This window comes from Periplaneta americana, chromosome 4, assembly GCF_040183065.1.
Source record: "Periplaneta americana isolate PAMFEO1 chromosome 4, P.americana_PAMFEO1_priV1, whole genome shotgun sequence".
In the NCBI taxonomy this organism is placed as follows: domain Eukaryota; kingdom Metazoa; phylum Arthropoda; class Insecta; order Blattodea; family Blattidae; genus Periplaneta; species Periplaneta americana.
In genome coordinates, this window is record NC_091120.1 from 71,040,001 (window position 1) to 71,062,428 (window position 22,428).

The window sequence follows — 22,428 nt, forward strand, 5'->3', positions numbered from 1 at the left end:
ATTTATAAGTCATAAGATTGAACATTTTAACATTATTTGTTGTATTTAAGAACTGACGTATCTCAAAATAAAAAAAAAAATGTTGGTAATGGTTGATCAAAAATGGAAATAAATGTTGTTGGGATGACTCGGGGATCACTCTTATGGTATTTTCTTTTTCTTGTAATGAATTTAAAAACACACAAAATTTAAGAAAATTCCTATGATTCCTTAAAACGTCTATAATCGAATTGAAGTAATAAACAGAGTTAGGAAGTTGGTACCGAAACTGAAAATTTGTGTGAACTTGGACTATATATCTAACAAATGAACCCTAGTAATACGGCTCTCTACGTAAACAAATCAGCACAACAAACATGTACAGTCGGGTGGTAACCAAACTTGTCTTTGTGCCAATGGTGCATGATTTTAAAATAAGAAAGAGAATGAACAATTTTAGCAATTAGAATCTTCATAATTTTTAGTATAAAATAATTCACCCATATATTATATATATATATATATATATATATATATATATATAAGAATAACAAACAAAATATATAATTTTATTTATCTAGACTTGTTACAATTAATAATAATGTACGAGTATATTTTCAGTTTATCAAGAGAGATACTATTCTACGTTCAGAAAAACACTATTTTTACCCAGAAAAATGGAATTAAAGCGTCTTGGAATCACACTCTTCAATTGCAGAACAACAAATGACTTTATAAAAGAAGTGGATGGAGAAGTAAATTATTGTAGATCAAATGTCTTTCACAGGCTACTGAGAAAACAGTAACATAACTTGTGTGACTTGCCCTACTATATAAGAGCAAATACACATTGTGTGTCTGAAATTTAAACGATCTCATAGAATATGACTGGATCACCCGGTTTATCACAGAATGTTGCTGGGCGGATCCCGAGTTAACGGATGTGAAAACTTGCGCACAATGAGTGCTATTGTCATAAGAAAGCTTCAACGCTGACTGCCAGTGTCCTTTCCCTTCCTAATGGAACCAAAGCGTCAATGTCCTGACGGTATATCTTATAGAGGAACAGGCGTGAATTGAACGTCTAGACCACAAATTCTCACAAATGTGCTTAGTTCCCGACAAGTTCTATAACATGATTAATTTATAGAATGTTATGAAACAGATTGTCTTCTCCAAATTAAAACCCGCCGTTGTTACCTGTACTACATTTGTATCATCTAACTGATGCTAAAATCCTCAACATTTTAAAATGTTAAAATAATAAAGTGTTTCCCTTATGACTCTTATAAGGCAATGAAATATTCGAATTTAAAAGTCAGCAGAAATTGTATTTCAACGTTTATAATTATCTGTGAAATAAACTATAAAAAAATTAGCAGAGATTTGATTTTCAACGTTTACAGCAGACGATAAAATATAGTGAAATCTATCTCACTAAAAAGTACAAAACTCAAAATGTTAAATGGGATCACTTTGAGCAAGCTTTTAAGAAGTGTTACGTATGTGTGTTGTAATTGCTTTTCTGTATGTCTCAAATTGATGCCTGATGTTTGCTTTGCAATCGCAATGTCTAAATTACGGATTGTTTATGTTTTGTTTTCAATGTGTAAACTATTTTATCTTTCTTTTCCATTTGTCTTTATGGTTATCTCTTTTGTGTAAAACTGTAGCCCTAGCATGCATATATAAAATAGGGCTACCCCCATTGGAGATACAATAATAATAATAACGTTTTCAATTACTAGTTTTGAAAATCAGATTTACCTTTCTCATATACGAAGAAAGATCATAAGAAAATCCTATTCACTGGAATAGTAAAAATGGAGAATTGACATGCATAATCGACTGCTAAGAAAAGTAGATGACATATCGATGGCTGAGAACCAGACTGTTCTAAGTCCAACTTTTTATTAGAAAGAAATCTGTGTTTCATTGTGTTCCAGTTCTTGTGTGCATATATAAATTGTACAAAATTGTAAATATCTCTCTGAATAAGGTTGCTATGAACCTATTCCAAATTGTTTCATGAAGCTTTGAATGTCAGGAGCTTAAAATAGCTCTCCTCAAAAAAAAAAAGTAAAATGGACTTGGAACAGTCTGGTTACTAACAAACGAACTTAGTGCTTAGAATATTGCCTCCTGTTCTCAATGAATATAGTCATTTGTATCTACACAGTCATTCATCTCAGAAGAAGGTAAATCGGATCTCTGAAATGTTGTTTCTTCTTATATTTCACTAATGTGGAAAAAAAAAGTCTAAATTAAAAACACGGACTATATACAATGACCGATGAGATATTAAAATATGGAGGATAAAGAATGTTAGAGTAAACAATAAGTTTCAAGCTTCGAGATCGTGCATAAAATTATGGTTTTCTGAGTGATGGGAACAAACCCAACGCGTCAACTCTCAACTTGGAGGACCACATTTACATGAAGTTTATTTCCTCTATTTCGATTATATTTATACATTTAAGAGTTCGATTTATTTTTCTGTTGTATCTATCAAACCAAAAGAATTGCCTCTTCCACTCTTCTTGCCGTACTGGGTAACCTTCCTTCACCAATCCAATCGTTGAGAACTTTACCCGTATTCCTGGGCAGGGGCTCTCGTTAAACCCCGAGGGACTGAATCTTTGACAGTTATAGAGAGTATTACTCTGTGTGGCACGGAAATATGAGGATTTCAAAAGAAATGAAGAGAAAATAAAAGCAATGGAGATGGAGTAGTGGAGAAGTAGCTGTTATAACTTATAAGAAAGGCAGATAGCGTTAGATATGATACCATAAGAGAGAAAATGGGAATGACAAATATTGCGGATACAAATGAAAGCAGACATCTAAATTTGTATGGACACATTAGGAAAATTAGAGAAGAGAAGTGGTCTTAAAAATATATCATTGGATATAATTAAAATCCAGAAAAAGAGGAAGACCCCAATTCTCATGGAAGGATGGGGTGAGAAAAGCAATCTAGGGTAGGAACATGAAAGACAGTGTTGGAAAAATAGGGAAAGAGAGAAGCTAGGATGCGACAGTCGCATCATTGTAAGATTTTACTTGCTACACACATAAACTGTATAAGGTAAATATTCTGAATTCACAGATTCCAAAGAATGGAGATCAGGTAATATACTGATCCCAGTTTTTAAAACAGGGGACAAACAGCAACTAGGGAATTATAGTGGCAAAACAATTTTAACAGTCCTTTTAATAGTAACAACCTAGTTCATACATCTGAAACTTAAATATATAATTTCCCTAATTGACGAACAACAAGTTTTAAAGATGGGCCATGTTGTATATATACCATTTGTATTATAGGACAGATAAGGAAAAATGATTTTAATGTAATACAGTAATCCTGTATTTTGTGTTTTGTAGATATCGAAAAAGCTTTCGATAATCGAAGTTTGAAATTAGTATAAGATATTTTAAAAATAATAATATATTAAAATCGATTAAATTCCAGCACGATTAATACAACAGGCTGGAAGCGAATTACCTAGGAAAATTTATAAGCTTCTACTTGCTATTTCGGAAAAGAAAATTGTACCAAAACAATGGAAGGAGTCTGTAATTATACCTAAGAAGGGAGACAAGACTAACTGTAGTAACTTTCGAGGAATATCACTTTTGTTGACATCGTACAAAATTTTGTCCGATATTCTTTTGAGAAAATTGACTCCATATGTAGATGAAGTTATTGGGGATCATCAGTGTGATTTTAGGCGTATTATGTATGTATTTATTAACACTAAAATTGGGTACACACCCGGTGGCAGTGATATATAATATGCAATAATAACATTACAATAATTACAGTAATAAAATTACATTAATTACAACAACAAAAAATAGAATAAATATAAATTTAAATCTAACTATAAATGCAATAAATCTAGGACTATAAATAAAAACTATTCTATAATAACGTAGAGCTGTAGAGCTATGTTTTACCATTATCTGTGTACATAAAATAAGTAGTATATATACGTAGAATACCGTATAACCTAACTAGCATACCGCTTGGTAAATTAGGATTCTTTTGCAAGCATATTTAATAATAATAATAATAATAATAATAATAATAATAATAATAATAAAAATAATAATAATTATAATAATAATAATAATAACGTATAGTAAACCTAGCTTATAAGTACTTCTATTAAATCCAACAATGAACTTAAGTAATTACATATCACCTTAATTACGTATCAACTTAATTAATTACATGACACAACTTAGCTAATTACACTGCACCTACAATTAAATTTTCAGTCTAATCTTCTCAACCTTACCCTAAATGTATTGATTTTCAGAGATAGCCGCACGTAAGCTTTTTCAGTCTACTATTGTGCGCATAACAAAGAATAATTTTGCCACGTCCATACTTTGTTTTCTGCATTTTAACTTCCTAATATGATCAGCCCTGCCTAAGTATGATGGTGTCACTAATCTAGCACTGATGTCGGTCTGTTGTATTTCTAATTTATAAAGTAATTATCTTTACATTTCTAATGTATTCAACTCAACTGGTAACTTAGATAAGTTTCAATAATATTATTTCATATTATTTTTATGATGATGATGATGATGATAATGATGATGACGATTATTATTATTATTATTATTATTATTATTATTATTATTATTATTATTATTATTAAAGTGACAATATCGTACCAACCTTGAATTGAATTGAATTTGAATTTTAGGGAGTGGGTACGACGACCCATCACTGTGACTTTAATAGATCTATAGTGTTGACCTTAAATTTGGGCGCATTTCCAACCCACACCGGCTGACCACACTAAGGTTCGCTGTGTACTCTGGTTCCTAGCAGGCAACCCCACTCGTCTGTAAGCCACCCAGCTCCAGGCGTGGCCAGTCGACGTTCAGGGAATGCTATGAAATGATAACGGGATGGAGAAATGTTGATGGAAGAAAGTAAATGTCTAATATGGGAAAACGAGAGTGCCCCGAGAAAAACTCCAACTACGACTTTTTAAGCCACAAGTGTCACTATAGACCAACCTTTAATAGTTATTTCTGCATGTCATGAGTGAATGTTTGTCGCACTCACTATCATTTGTGCGACAATTTTCACGAATTCATAATAAGATTATCCACGAGTTGGATACAACACTTTATGACATCTTAGCATTATAAATTTTTGGAAATAAATTATGAAATAATTCGGCATCCATAGCTGACAAAGTCTTCATATGTTCGTATCGATTAGTTGCGCCTGGCATTGGCATTGAATAAAAAGAAATGATGACCTTGCAGATATCACAAACTCTAGTTATACCTTAGATATCGGATTTTATGTTACAAATGTTCCTTTATAACGTTAATATAGTTTCTCTGAACCACAGAACTGTTTTATGTAATATTACAAAAGTGATACAAAATTGTTAAAGATTGGAATGAATGATATGCTATCTTCTGTCCTGCATTTAATTCCTTGTTACGTGGCGCGTAGAAGCAGTAAACAAGATAGCCAGACGAGTTGCATGCATTCCCACCTAAGCGTTCCGGTATTACGTCATAGCCAATACATCATTGCTATTATTGACACGCTTGCCATAATAAGCCGATTATGCACGATATTGGGTGTAGTAACAAGCTGCTTATAATGATAGGATGGGATAAAAACTAATATTTTTTATATATTTATTCTTAATTATCTCCTAATCAAGAACCAAAAGCTCAGATTGCATGAGTGTGCCGCGAGATTTTAAATTAAAATTTTTGTGTGCCGCATGTAGAAAAAGTTTGAAAAACACTAGTCTAGAGCGACACGACCTCTTCAATATCTGAAAAGGCAATCACAGAACATTTGTGTAAACGTGTCATAAATATATTTTATTGTATAGCCTACAATATTTAAAATATTATCATTTTGCCATTTCAACAAGTTTATTATTTTCTGTCAGTGCCAAAGTATTTAAATTATATAGTTGTGAGATAACTAGGCCTACATACCGAATGATTGGAGAAGTAGAGGGAAAATAGTTATATTATAGCAATACTATTGTTATGCTTTGTTGCTCCTTAATGAAGATGGTTTACAAGGAAGTTCTTCATTCTTAATTAAAAATTAATAAGTGCAATTCCAATGAGTAACTGTGTGACCCGACGCCAGTGTCAATGTCATAAGCACCGATGCAATGAATGTAATCCACGACTGTGGGACAGGTGAGAAGCGGAGAGCAGTGAAAGTGCAGAGCATCTCGTATAAAAACCTCTCTCCCATATGCATCAGTATCACTCACTGCAAGCTCATCCCATCACCCACACCATGAGGATTCTTCTGGTGAGTAGCACCCTCAACTTGTGTCAGCCTTCGAAGAATAGCTGCACTGCATTATTGTGGAAGTTGCCGTGGAAAGAGATGAAGAAATGAATGCTAGTTTTGGGGAAAACTGTTAATTGAATCTCTTTATATAAATTTCTTACGTATATCTTCAGTATTTTGACACTCAAGAACAATGTGAATGTCATCTTCTCTCCTTCCACACAATGGGCATGTGCCTTGAGGTATATTGCCTCTATTAAATCTCTTTATAACAATTCCTCTTTATACGCTACGAACTGCACCAGTATTATTATGCTCAATATTCATAGTTCATATGTTTAAAGAATTAAAATAATTAAATTTGAAATTTAATAGTACTCCTCTTTTTCTTTTCTATTATTATTTTCTGACTGAATAATTTTTCTGTCATCAGAAATCCAAAATCATGTTGAATTATCATTTCTGAATGCCACATAACTTTCCTTATAGCAAGTTCATTTTAATTTTAGAACAATATTTGTTATTTTGTATCATTTACAGTAGGTTTCAGAATATATAAATATTTCCGTATGTATATAGTAACAAAATTAAGAATAAGACATCTAACAATTACAATATTTGTGATAACAATCCTCTTATTAAACATATTTCTCATACTACTGATAACATTCTAATTAACAACGAAAGGTTTACCCCACCTATGAATAATTATCACTTAGTAATACATAATATTTCATGTAATGAATTAACAAATAATTGCCCACATCTAAGACCTTCCACACAAGTCAAATATTTAGAAATTATTATAGATCAGCATTTACTTTGGGATGAACAAACTGATTTTATGTATACAAGTATAAGGAAGATAATTTATGAATTTATAATACTTCGAAATTTTATTACTAAGAAGGCACTGACAATAATATTTTTAGCTTTAGTACAACCATTAATGCAGTATGGTATAATAAATTGGGGTGGAGTAGCATCATCTGTATCATCTGTACTTAATCCATTAATTTTGTTACACACAAATTTAATAAAAATTTGTTTCACCTAAAATATATGGAATACCCAACAAATTTAATTTATACAGATTTTTAAGTATTAACTATTGAAGAAATTTATAAATATAGTTCTCTAACTTACTACCAGAAATCAAATAAAACAAAAATCTAATCGACATGAATATCGTATTCGAAGACAAAAATCTACTTTTCCGTTAATTGAGCCTAAATGTCATACAAGTGCAGCACTTAAGCATGGTGCTAGTTTCGAACCAAGACTTTATAATAAAATTACAAACCATTTTCCAAATTTGAAATATTTTAAAATTGGAACTTTATATATATATATATATATATATACATGATATATAAGATTAACAAATGTGTGCATTTTTTACCTTTTTATTTCTGTCGACTATATTCATGTTTTTATTGAATAGACTATCATTGGCTTCTGTCTGATTGTCAATTTATATTAAATGTTTTTTTTAATCTTTTTCTCTCTCCTCTTCTTCTTCTTCTTCTTTTTCTTTTGATCTTGTGTGTTATTTATCGGTTTGAATTAAGTTAATTGCTGTATTTAATAAATTGTCTTTGTAAATTTTATGTTATATTATTGGCTAAGACCACACCGTACACGAGCCTGGCTCTTACGGTAGAGGCTAGAAACATGTTTTTTTTTTTTTTACAATTTTAATTTGTACTCACTTTGCCTACTAGCTAGCTAGCTAAAGTAAATAGGTAGCTAAATAAATAAATATTTAAAATATGAAGCTGATATCGATTCAGAGTTCACGTCTCTTCCATCGATAATATGAAGATAAATTTTCTATGAATATTTATGTTTTTAATGTCAAATTAATGATGCTGTCTTTATTCATTAAAATACTTCTCTTCTTTATTATATTAACATTCTAAATCTCTATGCTTACTTTGAATTTTATATCCGCCAAAGAAGAAATTTTAAGAATAGTAGGAGTATATTATTTCTGACTCTTTCATTGCTGGGGACGAAAAGAGAGCCAAGTTTATTGTAGAAGTAAGTCATTGTGAAATCTTATTCATCGCCAGCAATGAGAGATATCCAAACTAGTTCCCTACTGAATGTTTTATTTAATATTACAACATATTTTCCATAGTTACCGGAAATTGGAAAATATTTAGTTTCGTGTAATGTCCTTATATTACTGAAAAAGTTAAAGAGTATCTGTCGTGAACAAGGTACATTTTCATGTATCCTCGATCAGACATGGCAAAGGAGACTTTCAGTACGATTTTGTCAATATAATGATTAACGTTAGAGTTGTTAATAAATGGCGAACTATGAAATCCTGACAAGAGAAATAAGAAATCCTGCAAAATGTTTCTTCAATGCCGTCTTTCTATACTTAAAAAATTAATTTGAACCGCCCTGTAACTGAAGCCAGGTATTCCATGTGGAAAGACGTTACCTAACGGTGCTTCTAGTTTGGCATGGTTTCGTGCGGTACTGTTTTTCCGTGCTGTCACACACCATCCTAAGACAGCTCTTCACTAGGATGCATAAATTGGTCACCCAACAGATGAGTTCACTTGAGTTTATTGCTAGTAAAATAAATTGTACAATTGAAGAACTCCCTGAAAAAAGATGTAACATCAAATTAATGAAATATGTGACTTTGTTGGTAAAAGTAATTTTGAAGCATTCATGATTGCATTCAATAGCTGAATACAATAATATCCTTGATTAGTCAAATGGTTCTACTGGTAAATAAAAGCCTAACGAAATATACTCATGAAATTATTCCCTTTTCTCTTGAAACATTTATTATAGATTTGTTGGTTATACCCTTATTCGGGGGAGGTCTACAATTATTATATACAGAAATCATTCCTGAATGAGCAAAAGTTCGTGCTCAGAGAGCTATACAAACATATTTAACATATAACAATGATAAACATATTTATAAGTAACAAACTAGATTCAAAACTTAAGATTAAATTAACTGCAAAAATAAAATTAATTTTTATAATTTAACTTATATAAATACACTTAACACACACTTAACAAAGATAAATGTAATTATAAGAAACACACTAGGTTTAGTTAACTGTTACAAATACATTTAATATTATAGACATTAAATAAATATACGTATGTTCTTTAAAAATTAAATTCTTGGTGGTAATGAATTAAATACTATTATAGTCACAATCATGCCATGGTATGAAAGAAAAATTTCACAACCTCGAGAGGGAATCGAACCTGCGACTTCCTGTTCTCCGGTCAGGCGCTCTACCACTGAGCTATCAAGTTCGTCTCACGCCGAAGGCTCGGAATTATCCTTTCATACTGGCGTCTCTATTATAGAGTACTGTCCATAGCGTCTGATCTAGTCAGCACTGCTTATGGGTTAAAAGAAACTTTACAAATGTAATCTTCATCTTACGATGTAGATTACATCTTGGTGGTACTTTCAATTATTTTGTTATATACTATTGGACCAAAGTAGATACCATAATTCAAAGCTGTGCTTGTGAAACACTTTGGTTCCTCCAGTTGTATTAAGTGGGATCTTTCAGATCTGTGTTTACAATGAAACAATTTGAATTTATTGCGATTTTTGTGTAAAAGTTTTAATAAAAAATATAATAAATCTGTCTAACTTTGACAACATTGAAATCAGTGAACAAAAGTGCCGATGAGTAACCATTAAGGCTCATTAAGGCATATTTTACATAACTTTTTTTGTAAAGAAATCAGACCAACAATATTGGTAGACCACAAGGATCCTGAATTCTAAAAACAAAAATTTCTGAGTGTTTGAACTGATATATGATATATATATATATATATACATATATACGGGTATATATATATATATATATACATATATATATATTTTTTAAATGGTAGCAAACTTCTATTAAACCTTAACATTTTGAATTATGCCCACAAAATATTAATCAGATACACTACATATTATTACAACAAAGTTGCATTTATAACAAATAAAATGTATATCAAATTAAAGTATTAGTATTTCAAATAAAGGTGATAAATCAACATGCTCAAGGAATCTTTGATGACGCCTATTTTTTACAGTTTCGTGTTCTTTTCTGAAGAAGTATTAAATGGAATGACAGTAGATTTACGAGCACTTCCCCATCCTAAAATGACGTATTAGAGAATAAATTAAATAAATCTAAATAAATTATACATAAAATATTAACTGGTAAATGTGACCAAGTGTAACAAGAAATAAATAAAATACTTCATGTGCATTATAAATTTAATTTATAATGCTTGCTCTTTGGAAGAAGGCAAAATTATATTCCAGATTTGTATGTTTGTAATATTGAGCGAATAAGCTAAGTTACATCTCCTTTGGGAAAGAAAACGTATGTGAAGTCCACCATTACATGTAAGAAATGACGAAAAATGATATAAGGAAGTAAATTTCCAAAATGTTGTAGATTACCGGGAGGCAGTCGTACTCATAATGTTTTCTTTTTTTTTTTTAATTAATGCATTAAGAGCAATATACCGGTATTTAATTCGTCGAAAATTGTCTTCATCTACAACATCAGCTACTGAAAACTTTTAGTATCGATAAATTCGTCGTCACTGTTTTTGTTGAAAAAATTATCACATGCTTCAGCAAAATATCTTCTGCAACAATATAAAATATTTCATATTCCGCACATTGGTATGAATTACAACAATTTTTAAAACACACATTTTTAAACAATTTGGTTCTTTTATTACTTCACGTGACAAAATAAAGCGAATGATTTTAAAGCGTAAGAAACCCATAGTCATAATGGGATTAAGAATCAGAATTTATCAACTGTTTCATATCATAAATTCGGTGGAAAGAACAGCAGCAAATGGGACTGTAAGTAGAATTCCGAAAATAATTGTGGTTTCAGGATTGTTTAGTTAATTTCGATATAATGATGTCAAAAAGAGATGCGACTGTCCTATTGAAGTTCAAGTGCTCAGAATTGATCTATTTAATTTTCTCTCTTAATGTCAGTCACACAAAATAAAAATAATATAATAGTCTATATTTAATTCTGAGCTGAATTGTAAAGGAAAACGCAGAAAATTTCTTTTGACAATTTAGGAAAACAAACGGACCACACGTGATACGTGAGACTATTAGATTATTAATTTTGTTTCTCACAGTTCGAAAACTTTGTTATTTTGAATTTTTTCGGTTCACAAATCGAGGGTTCAGAATGACAAGGTTCTATCTAGTTTTCAGTAAATTTTATAGGAGAGCATTTTAAAAGTTTGGTTGTTAATAAAATCAATGCAGATAATAACCTTTTCAAACCAACTTTATCACGAACAATAATTGAGATATCAGGATATAATTTATATATGGTAGATATCTGTAAAGTAGCAGAATTCAATGCAGTAAAAATATCAATTTTGCTAAAAATATCAGATAGAACCTTGTCATTCTGAGCCCGCGAAATAGCGAGTACGTCTCTATGACAAGAGAAGTAATTAACGAAGCCATGTAATAGCCTATACGAGGGAGAGTCAAAAAGTAACCTTAATAATTGTTTTATTAATTTAATAAGTACAATAAGACTACAAACACTCCATTACTTTTCAAGATAGTATAACAGGAACACTTGCATTGAAAGTAGTGGGGACTATGTTGAAAAGTGATGAAGTATTTGTGGTCTTATTGTACATATTCAATTAATAAAACAATTATTAAGATTATTTTTTTACTCTACCTCGTATTTCCTCTTCATATAAAAGGACATTGTGAAATTAATCCTATAGTAGCTCTCAACAATTTTTCACTATGGTTCACTCACACTGTACCGTACAGCATACATATATTTATGACACCGTAGTATTGCAGAACTCGCGACTACAAATCAAACCAATGGACGTACACGTCTGTAGCTTCTTTCGATGCTGAGATATTATTTAGGAAGTATGTGCGGTACAGCTAAATTTTTAAGCAAATTCGACGCCCTCACGCCTGTAGCGATAAGAGATGTCATTGGGCGTAGTTACAAAACTTACATTCGTCCTTACTGCTAAAAACATTAATATTCCGTTGTAGCTCATATTTCTGTTACATTAATCATTTTCGAATTGCCATTTTTTTAACTTCGGATTCTGAAATTGTGCCCATATCCGGTGCGGAGAAAAATGTATTCTACGTCAAAAAGTATAATGAATAATATAAACGGAGGAAAGATGTAAATTTACAATATGGAAGTATTGTAATTCAAATGTGTATGGGGATTCTTGCGAAGTGACATATTCAATAAATTACATCCATACGAGTATATTTAGAAGTCGTTGATCATGAATTCACGCGCATATAGTAAGTATGCAGCGGCTTGGATTCCAAAGGGAAAAATCTAGCGGGGTGCGAGTAAATGAGAAGATAGTATAAATCTCACGTGAGAAATTCTCTCGTGCTTGCGAATTAGCGGTGAAATCGGCGTGGCGTGAAGAACGCGACGTGAATGTCAGAATTAGTGTAATTAGTTGTACTGTGTTCTTGATAATTAAATGCCGCTACTAGAAAGTTCAAGAACAATTGAAGCAGTTGTTTAACCTTTCCCCTGTCACAAAGATTCATCTGCAGATTTGAAGCACTTTTCACTAAAGACACTTAGAAATCGAAATAGAATGAAATTGAAGGGTTCACAACCATAGTGGGCCAAGCGCCATTTACTAAAACCATAGAAAACAAGGGTTAAAATTAAGTTATTACCATAATTCAAAGGAAACATACGAGTATAGCAAGTAATATAAAGTATACACAGTAAAACTAAATGATATGTCAATCTTCATTAACCTATGGTATTCATTTAACTTTAACCCGTACTTTCTCCGTTTTTAATAAATGGCGCTTGGCCCACTATGGCTCTTAACCCTTCAATTACTCGTAGATGATGATTAAATTTATTCTTGAGCATTTCAGACAGAATTGGTCAATTTTGGTTACTCTTTTCTTAGGTTCCAACCTAAGGACGCGTTCCTTATTAACGAGTTCAGAGTTCCCTTCATCATAAGCATTCCACAATTGTATCGAATCGCTGAGAATGCTAGCGTGGGAAGCGACTATGCGTCACCTTGTTGTAATTCAAGATCCCCCGCCATTCTCATACCCTTCACTACTGATTATTCTTTGGCAGTGTGATTTCTTTTCAGTTTAACACTCCATTATTCTCGAAGAATCTCAATCCTTAAAACACTCCCATTCTGCCTTTGTATTGTCTATTTCAATGTCTTACAACTTTATATATGATTATCCAATTATCCGTAACGGGTGTCATTACTGGGCCATTCCATGCAAAAAAAGTATGTTTTTTAACCATGATGTCTCAAAACTTAAAAATATTGTAGTAGGTTATTTTGTATCTTCTGAATATGAATTTCACTCAATATTATATTTATATTCTTCATAGTTTGGCAGCAATCAGAATTTAAAATAAAATATTGGCTTAGCAAAGAATACGGCTTCATTCATTGAAGTTTTCTTACTATGTAAAAGAAGAAGGAAAAGTGGTTTCAATGCATTTCCAAAAAGGAGAGCCTAGTTTATAAATGCTCTCAAAATGAAAAAAAAAAAAAAAAAAAAGTATAATTTTTAAAATAATTACTCACCGTAAAATTATTTAAAAAATATAGAACACAGAATGCAATTCATATTTTACAGAAGAAAAAACATGTGTTTAATTCGTTAGGGTATATTGATTCCATTGTAAAAAGTTCAGGATGTTGACTTAAATATCATGTCAGTTTTTAATAAAAATAATTCACCGGAACAGAGGAGCTCAGCAGGTAGGCTCTCCCGTCGTAAAGAATGTCGTCATTGCTGCGCGATCAAGTCAGGAAGACGGCCACACAGTGTTTGAGATTACTTATCGTGCGAATGCTGCGACCGCCACGAATAGCAAGCGATTTTCAACCGTCAGAACAAAAAGTAATATTTTATTAATTTAATTATTCACAGGTTTTTTTTAGATAACATCATAAAACTTGGAAGATGGATTAGGAATAAGATTTTCTTCAATACGAATGAAACTCGAATGAATTTAAATATCAAACTATTTCTTTTTTTCAATGCGGTGTTTTTATGAGCATCCCTTAATATTATTCCAATTAATGTTAAGATATTAAAATATCGTTGTTTAGGTTTACAATGGCGTCTCTTTAGTTTCGATGACTTTTCATATAGGGTGTCAATAATATTTTAAATTATGGATAACATGTAACTGCCACCCATTTTTCAATCATCCCTATGACTAAAATATTAATGATATGGCGGTCATAATTGGTAGTTTAATTTATTTTATAACAACATTATTATACTCAAACCCCAAAAAGATTGACGACATTACTGGCATATTCTTAAAATTTTGTATAGAATGATCCTACTGCATTATTATTATTATTATTATTATTATTATTATTATTATTATTATTATTATTATTATTATGGAAACTTGATGAATGAGGGACTGGAAATATGAATAGCAGTAGGAGATTATGCATAAGGACTTGTAAATAACCTGTTGAATGTAATTAGGTGTGTGTGACTTTATCAAATTTACCAGTCATCTTTGGTGGTGATGTGAGATTGCTTGGTTCAAACCCAGTTTAGGAGTATGGATTCTTAAGGTACCGGTAATAAAAATCCTCAGCATGCCTTCATTCAGAAGGAAGTAAAGCTAGGAGAGCCATGATATAGATATAAGCTAAATAAAGAATTCTGTTACTGAAAAAGGGCTGAAATTAAACTTGTCTACGGTTTCTCGCTCACATAAAAATTTGAAGTTAACATAATGGGTTCACATAATGGTCTAAATAGACTTAGAATATAACGTTAAATATTGTAATACTGAAACATTCATGTGATCTCTTAACTATAACAGCAAAATCCCTTTTTTCTTCAGTCTTAAGGGGACACGTTACTGAGTTTTCGTCAATTTTGGTCAATGTTAAAAGTTAATTTTTCTTTTACTGATCAACTGTATTGACTAGGAACAAACCCATGCACCATTTCATTGTAGGTAGTCTTAGCATCATTTTAAAAGTTTAAGAAACAAATTATCTTTATACGAGACCCAGATATTTGTTTACTAAAATTATAAACACTTTCTTTTATTTTATTTTTTTCCGAGTACATTTTTCAACATAAAATTTTGAAAATAATTGTGCACATGTAACTCATCAACATCTATCGATTTTAAAATTTCAAAAACTTACAATCAAATTTGTGGAGATTAGAAATCTCAGTAGCGTGTCTCCTTAAGTTTCACTGACCACGAAAGATATGGCGATATCACCAAGTGACAAAGGGATTAAATGTTACATTTTTTTCCATTTATAACCACATTCTCTAAATAAATTCTTTTCGGCGATCTGCTTGTGAGGTGTGTGGTTATAATATTTAAATAGTGGATTATACAGATGTGAAGAATGTATTCATTTTTTACTTATTTCTCATCACTAACAAGGAGCTAATTTTCTGTTCTTGTTTTTAAATTTTGAAATAACTATACAGAAATTACATAAAATTAATTTCATACTTTCCTGAGTTATAATCTCTAATCATATTTCTCTCACAGTTTACCGAAAACATAAACTTAGACGTGTTCATATTTAAATCGACTCTTTTTTTCTCTAATAATTTAATAGGCTTTTAAGTTCTCGACACGGATATTAGAATTGTCTAGAATATTATATTATTCAGTAAACTGTCCGAAAAGAGGTTTGTATCTTTTAAGTAACACAAATAAAATATCACTCTTGAGTAAACTAAGCCAAGAGGTAATGGGGTAGGGTGGCCAGTTCCTTTCCTCCTATTAAAATATCATGACATGCGAATTGGTAATTTTGAGCTGCCATTGTAACTGGAGGATTTATTTCAACAATTGTTTATTTAACACTCCGTTAATTTTTATAACTCTAATGCGCCGGCTTTCCACTTTGTTAACACGAGTTCAAATCCCGAAGGGTCCCTGTGAAATTTGTAGTTGACGAAGACGGTGTTAAGTGGAAGGTTTTCACGTAGGTACTCCCGTTTCCTCTACCGAAATTCCACCCTTGCTCAATAATCATAATCATCATCAAACCAGTGCATTTTACATCACCTCTCATGGTAACAAAAAGTAATTCTCTGCGGAAAAGTGTCTAGAAGTTCGTTGTGTTCCTCCTGAAAAGTATTGTAGGATCAATGAAGTAAAGTAAAAGTATCTGTCATTGAAAAAATTTTGTATATTGTGCTAATTTATGTATATGTAACTACATACATTCTAAACATCTGAACTGCAATATAATTAATAGGCCTAACATTTTATTTACTTTCTATCTCCGGAAAATGTGCTGTCGCACTGGACTTACAATGAGGCGGCCCTCAAATCCTGATCGATCGACCCTGAATTTTATAACTTGTGGCGGGCAAGTCCGTTGCCTTAGCAACTCGGGTGCTCCGGTTCCCCTGTGATATTATCGATCATCGATCATTACAAGTGTAATGTAGCACTACCCTCTGCCTCTGTGCAACGACATTTGCAGTGAGGAGGCAAGGAGATGGGAGGAAAGCTATAAAGCTTTTCAATACGTCGATGCCCACGTTGTAAGCTAAGTCACTTTAAACTTAACTGTTACTCACCGGAAGAGATATAATGCGGGATCTGTACTACTTGTACTGCACTCTGGATACTCTCAAACGAACTAAGTGGTCTACGTTTCTCAACACTAGCGGCATCAATGAGCAACCAAATTAAGTGCCCTGCTATTTTAAAAATAACTCCAGAAAATGTGTCCATAATATTAAACAATTCCATTCACTGAAATTCACAGAAAAACTTTACAATTTTGATTATAACTTGCAAAGAAATGTGGTTGAATATATCGACCACTGAAAAAAAAGATGTGTACAAAGCAATAGATTCAATTATACTCTTTTAATCCAGATTATTGCTTCCTATTTATAGTTTTGTCTATTTTATTATTTTTTTAATAGAGAAGTGTAGATTACTAACTTTTCTGAAATCGGCTTTTGTTGAATTCGGTTGCTATGTGTTTTGAATGGGTTATTTAACGACGCTGTATCAACTACTAGGTTATTTAGCGTCGATGAGATACGTAGATGATAGTGAGATGGTATTTGGCTAGATGAGGCCGAGGATTCGCCATAGATTACCTGGCGTTCACATTACGGTTGGGGAAAACCTCAGAAAAAACCCAACCAGGTAATCAGCCCAAGCGGGGATCGAACCCGCGCCCGAGCGCAACTTCAGATCGGCAGGCAAGCGCCTTAACCGACTGAGCCACGCCGGTGGCTGCTATGTGTTGATCACTAATGTTTTATAAGTCAGTGTCTTTTATGGGACATATATTTAACACAACGATCTTGACTTTACTTCCTTTCCAAAGTAATCCGTGCTAAGTAATTGAATCAGCGAATTCAGATTCAATGACAAGCATGATAATCATTGGCCCACCAAGTTTAACATTTGAAGGAATAAGTTTTTAATGGTGTTGGTTTGTCAATGAGCGTGCAGAAGTATGAAGGACACAGAGGCTAAAAGAATGTCTAAAAGAAATAATTTAAATTCTTCCTGTAGGCACAGATCAATGTGCAGTAGATGTGAAACATTTTGCAGCTATTTTTCTTCCTGCAGATTTGCATCATAGCCATGGCGGTGGCCGCTGACGACGTCAAGAACAACACGGACGCCGGAAAACAGCCACATAAGCGTGGAAATATTGGAGTTGGCTATGGTGGAGGTTCGCAAGGAGGTCACGGAGGCGGACACGGCGGAGCCACATTGAACTCAGGGAGTATCGGGCACGGAGGAGCCGGGGGTTACGGATATGCAGGCGCCATCAGCAACGGAGGGGGAAATATCGGACACGGAGGAGTTAGTTTAGGCTCCGGCGGCTACGGACACGGAGGCATACTGCTCATCAGCACGGGTGGCGGATACGGAGGCGGCAGCGGCATCTTCACCATGGAGAGCGGAGGTCAAGGAGGCCTAGCTCTCGCGTCTGGAGGTTACGGCCTTGGTGGCGGAAGCTATGGCTTCGGGGGTTCAGGAGGTGGATTCAATCTCGGAGTTGGCTCTGGATTTGGAGGAGGCGCCGGTCTCGGAGGGGGCGCTGGAGGCGGTCAGGTGACAGTCAACACCATAACTCAGACAGTACCTGTTCCTGTGCCACAGCCAATACCAATCACTATTACTAGACCCGTCCCTGTGCCCGTCGGCGTCCCTTACACTGTAAACATCCCCCGTCCAGTGCCTGTAAGTGTCCCACAACCCGTCCCTGTTTCCGTCTTCAGACCCGTTCCAATCACCGTGACTCGACCTGTACCAGTTCCTGTGGCTCAACCCGTCCCCGTGGGTGTGCCTCAACCCGTCCCTGTATCCGTGCCACAGCCTGTCGCAGTCCCGGTGCCACAACCCGTCGCTGTTGCTGTACCACAGCACATTACAGTGGCTGTACCTCAGCCTGTTGCTGTGTCTGGAGGTAATGCTGGAGGAGCCGGAGTTGGAGGCGGATTTTCCGGAGGAGCCGGAATTGGAGGCGGATTCTCCGGTGGAGCTGGTTTCGGCGGTGGATATTCTAATGGAGCAGGAATTAGTGGCGGACATTCTGGAGCTGGATTCGGTGGTGGACATTCCGGTGGAGTCGGAATCGGCGGAGGACACTCCAGTGGAGCCGGAATCGGTGGCGGACATTCCATTGGTGCCGGAGTCGGCGGAGGACATTCCGGTGGAGCCGGATTCGGTGGCGGACATTCCATTGGTGCCGGAGTCGGCGGAGGACATTCCGGTGGAGCCGGATTCGGCGGTGGACATTCCGGTGGAGCCGGATTCGGCGGAGGACATTCCGGTGGAGCCGGATTCGGCGGAGGACATTCTGGCGGAGCCGGGTTCGGTGGAGGACATTCCGGTGGATCTGGGTTCGGCGGTGGACACTCCATTGGTGCCGGGATCGGCGGTGGACATTCCAGTAGTGCTGGGATCGGCGGTGGACATTCCGGTGGATCTGGAATCGGCGGTGGACATTCCAGTTTCGGTTCTGGAGACGGTCATTCGTACAGTATCGCATCTGGCTCCGTAAGCCACGGTTCCACAGTCAGTGCTGGTTCTGGACATGGTGGTTCAGGAATAGGCTACATCGCGAGTTCCGGGCAAGGACACTCTTCTGGGTTTGGCTCAGGATCAAGTAGTTCCGGCCTGGGCCACGGGTCCGGCTATGGCGCCGCCACTTCTGCATCGAGTCTCGTGGCTGGTGCCTCTTCCGGAGGATACAAGCACTGAGAAGTGGATTGATTGTTGTGAAAATTCCCATGTTAGTGTTAATAAAGCAAATTGAGTTCCATTGTGTAGTTTGTTACATTACTTCATCCCACAAGAAATGGACCAGTTAGAAAAAATAAAGGCATCTTTGCTGGTGTAGTGGCTACCAAGTTTGTGATTTGGTCAGACAATCTCGGAAGAAAATCCGTCTGAAAATTCTTTGCACTGATTCCTATAGAATGAGTAAACCCGAGATTCTATATCGTAGAATCCTGCTTCCGACTGCGAGCTTCAGTCAAATTTTTTGGTAAAATTTGTTGCTTAGCGAACTAATGTCGTTGCGAAATTTGTGGAACTGAAGTGCTTGACTCAGCAAAATAAAAATAATAGGTACTTTCACAAACTTTTTAAAAATGTTTCTATATTATTGTTGTTGACACTAAAAATTCTGCATAACCAAAGGAGGCCTTATAAACTGTGACAGTTTAAATACAAAATTAAAGTGCAGAATGTGTAGTAGAATATACGAGTATTATTCTAAATTGTTTAGTGAAAAGAGACGGATGGCGACAATTACTAAGGGAGGCCCAGGCCCACCAAGGGCTGTAGCGCCAATGATGATGATGATGTTTAGTGAAAATAGTTGAGGTAGTCTTCAAAATAAAATAAAATGATTCAGACCAGACGTTCAACAAGAGCTGACAGACATCCACATTAAACATAAATACAAGTAATGCAATGAGGGAAACCACAGGTTTTGTTAATTGTATTAAATAAACCGACAAAAGAGTTCACACAAAATACTGGCGAGTATTAACAGCATTAATGTTCTTCACACTTTGTCGGCTCATCTCTAGCCTATTAGCTAAAATGCAAAGGTCCATGTATACGGCGAAAATCTAAATTGAATGCCCTATATGAAGAACTTCTTCTAAGTTCCGTTACGAATTTAAAAAAAAAAAAAACCGAACCTTTAGTCTATAAATGCTACAGACTGACAATCCCTTCTAAAGGAAATTATTCTAGCCTGTTATTGTGAGAATATTTGTTTGTTTGTTTGTTTTCTTTGGTTATTTAAAGATTGTGAGTCAACTACTGGATTATTTATCGTCAGAGAATTGGTCTTAGAGAGATAGTATTTGGCGAGATGAGGCCGAGGGTTCGCCATGTAGATAACCTGACATTCGCCTTACGGTTGGAGAAACCTCGATAAAACCCAACTAGGTAAAACCCAAGCGGAAATCGAACCCACGTCCAAGCGCTACTCCGGACCAGAAGGAAAACGCTACCGTATGAGCTAAGACAATGGCTAAGAATATTATTGTTACGCCTGGGTGAACATATTCAAGGTTCTAAAAGGAGAGAAGTTTCTTCGAAGGCTAAAACGTAAATTACTAATATACTTTTAACACAATTAAATCTTAAGTATTCTACCAATTTTCTTATAAAGAAAAGTATTATGAGCATAACAGTGTAGTATAGCTGTATTATCTGAACTCGTGAATATATATATATATTTATATATATGAAATTAAGCCATACAATTTACATGCCACATTCAAAGTCAAATCCAACAAATTCGGCCAAAAGTTTACGTCGACACTTCCGACTTGTTTCAAATTTTTTAAAACAGGCTCTATGTGACAAACAATTAGAACCGCACATTTCTGTTTACTTCTAAAATATATTTTGTTACACATCAGCTGTCAATATTTTCGAAACAAATCAAGCATTTATATCCTTTCAAAAGGCATAGACCTTATAACGTGTTTTGTCTATTCAAATTTCACTACCATGGTCTTAGTGGAAAGGTTAAGATTATATGGTATTCACTTCGATAAATTAAAGATTTCTTTCAGTCTATAATGGCTGTGTAGTTTTTAGGTAAAATATTTAAATACTGTTTTAGATAAATAGTCTATAGGCTATCTAAAGTTACAAAAATAGAAAACTATCAATTCATAACACTTAAATGTTCCAAAACTACTGTTTCGTAATGGTTGGGTAAATGATTAGCCTATACCTATGTCAGTAGTGCGTGTCTAATACAGGTGTAAAACGCCCTAGGAAAATGTCTGACCGACAAACGTTCCCCCTTTTCTACATACAGTGACAGTTGCGTATTAACTGTTAAACTGGATAGTGTAAGAGGTAAATAATAATAATAATAATAATAATAATAATAATAATAAATAACAATACTAATAATTAAAATCATTGTAGACCTAATAACAGTAAAAAGAATGACAATAATAATAATAATAATAATAATAATAATAATAATAATAATAATGATAATAATGACAATAATAAATAATAATAGTAATAATAATAATAATGACAATAATAATAAATAATAATAGTAATAATAATAATAATAATAGTAATAATCCTGAGCACGACAGCCCACTGAGAGCCAAAGTCTACAAGCTGGATGATAACCTCACGTCCAAATGCCTCAGCAATGTGAACAATCATCAAACCAATAAGGGGATATCGCGTGGTTACCATGATGATTCCCTCTCCTGCTATTACAGTTGGTTTGCGGAACGCATTGCGCTACCTATTGTAGTTTCCCAAATGCATCACTATGCGAGGTGGCCCACAGATCCTGTACACTGTCCGAAATTTCATTCTAAATTTATTTTACATGAGAATCAGAATAGCGAACACTCCGAAACTCGAGTCCATGCAAGATTCCTTCAAGCAAGGCTTTACGGGCGCGGGAAACGAGACATATAGTCGGTGTAATTTGCTTTTAAAATCCTGAAACGTACGTACTTTTGTTTGCCAATAAGATAACTACATTTTAAGGTTTTCATATTGTAATGAAATTGTTAAATTCACTCT

At 34.2% G+C, this 22,428-nt stretch overlaps 1 protein-coding gene across 1 annotated transcript; it reads left to right on the forward strand.

Annotated features, from left to right (window-relative positions):
• Positions 1-6,263: 6,263 nt before the first annotated feature.
• LOC138697897 (uncharacterized) lies at positions 6,264-19,660 on the forward strand. Its single transcript, XM_069823483.1, has 2 exons — positions 6,264-6,307; positions 17,956-19,660. Exons 1-2 carry the CDS (start codon positions 6,293-6,295, stop codon positions 19,597-19,599), a joined length of 1,659 nt encoding a protein of 552 aa, XP_069679584.1. The 5' UTR covers positions 6,264-6,292; the 3' UTR covers positions 19,600-19,660.
• Positions 19,661-22,428: the final 2,768 nt, after the last annotated feature.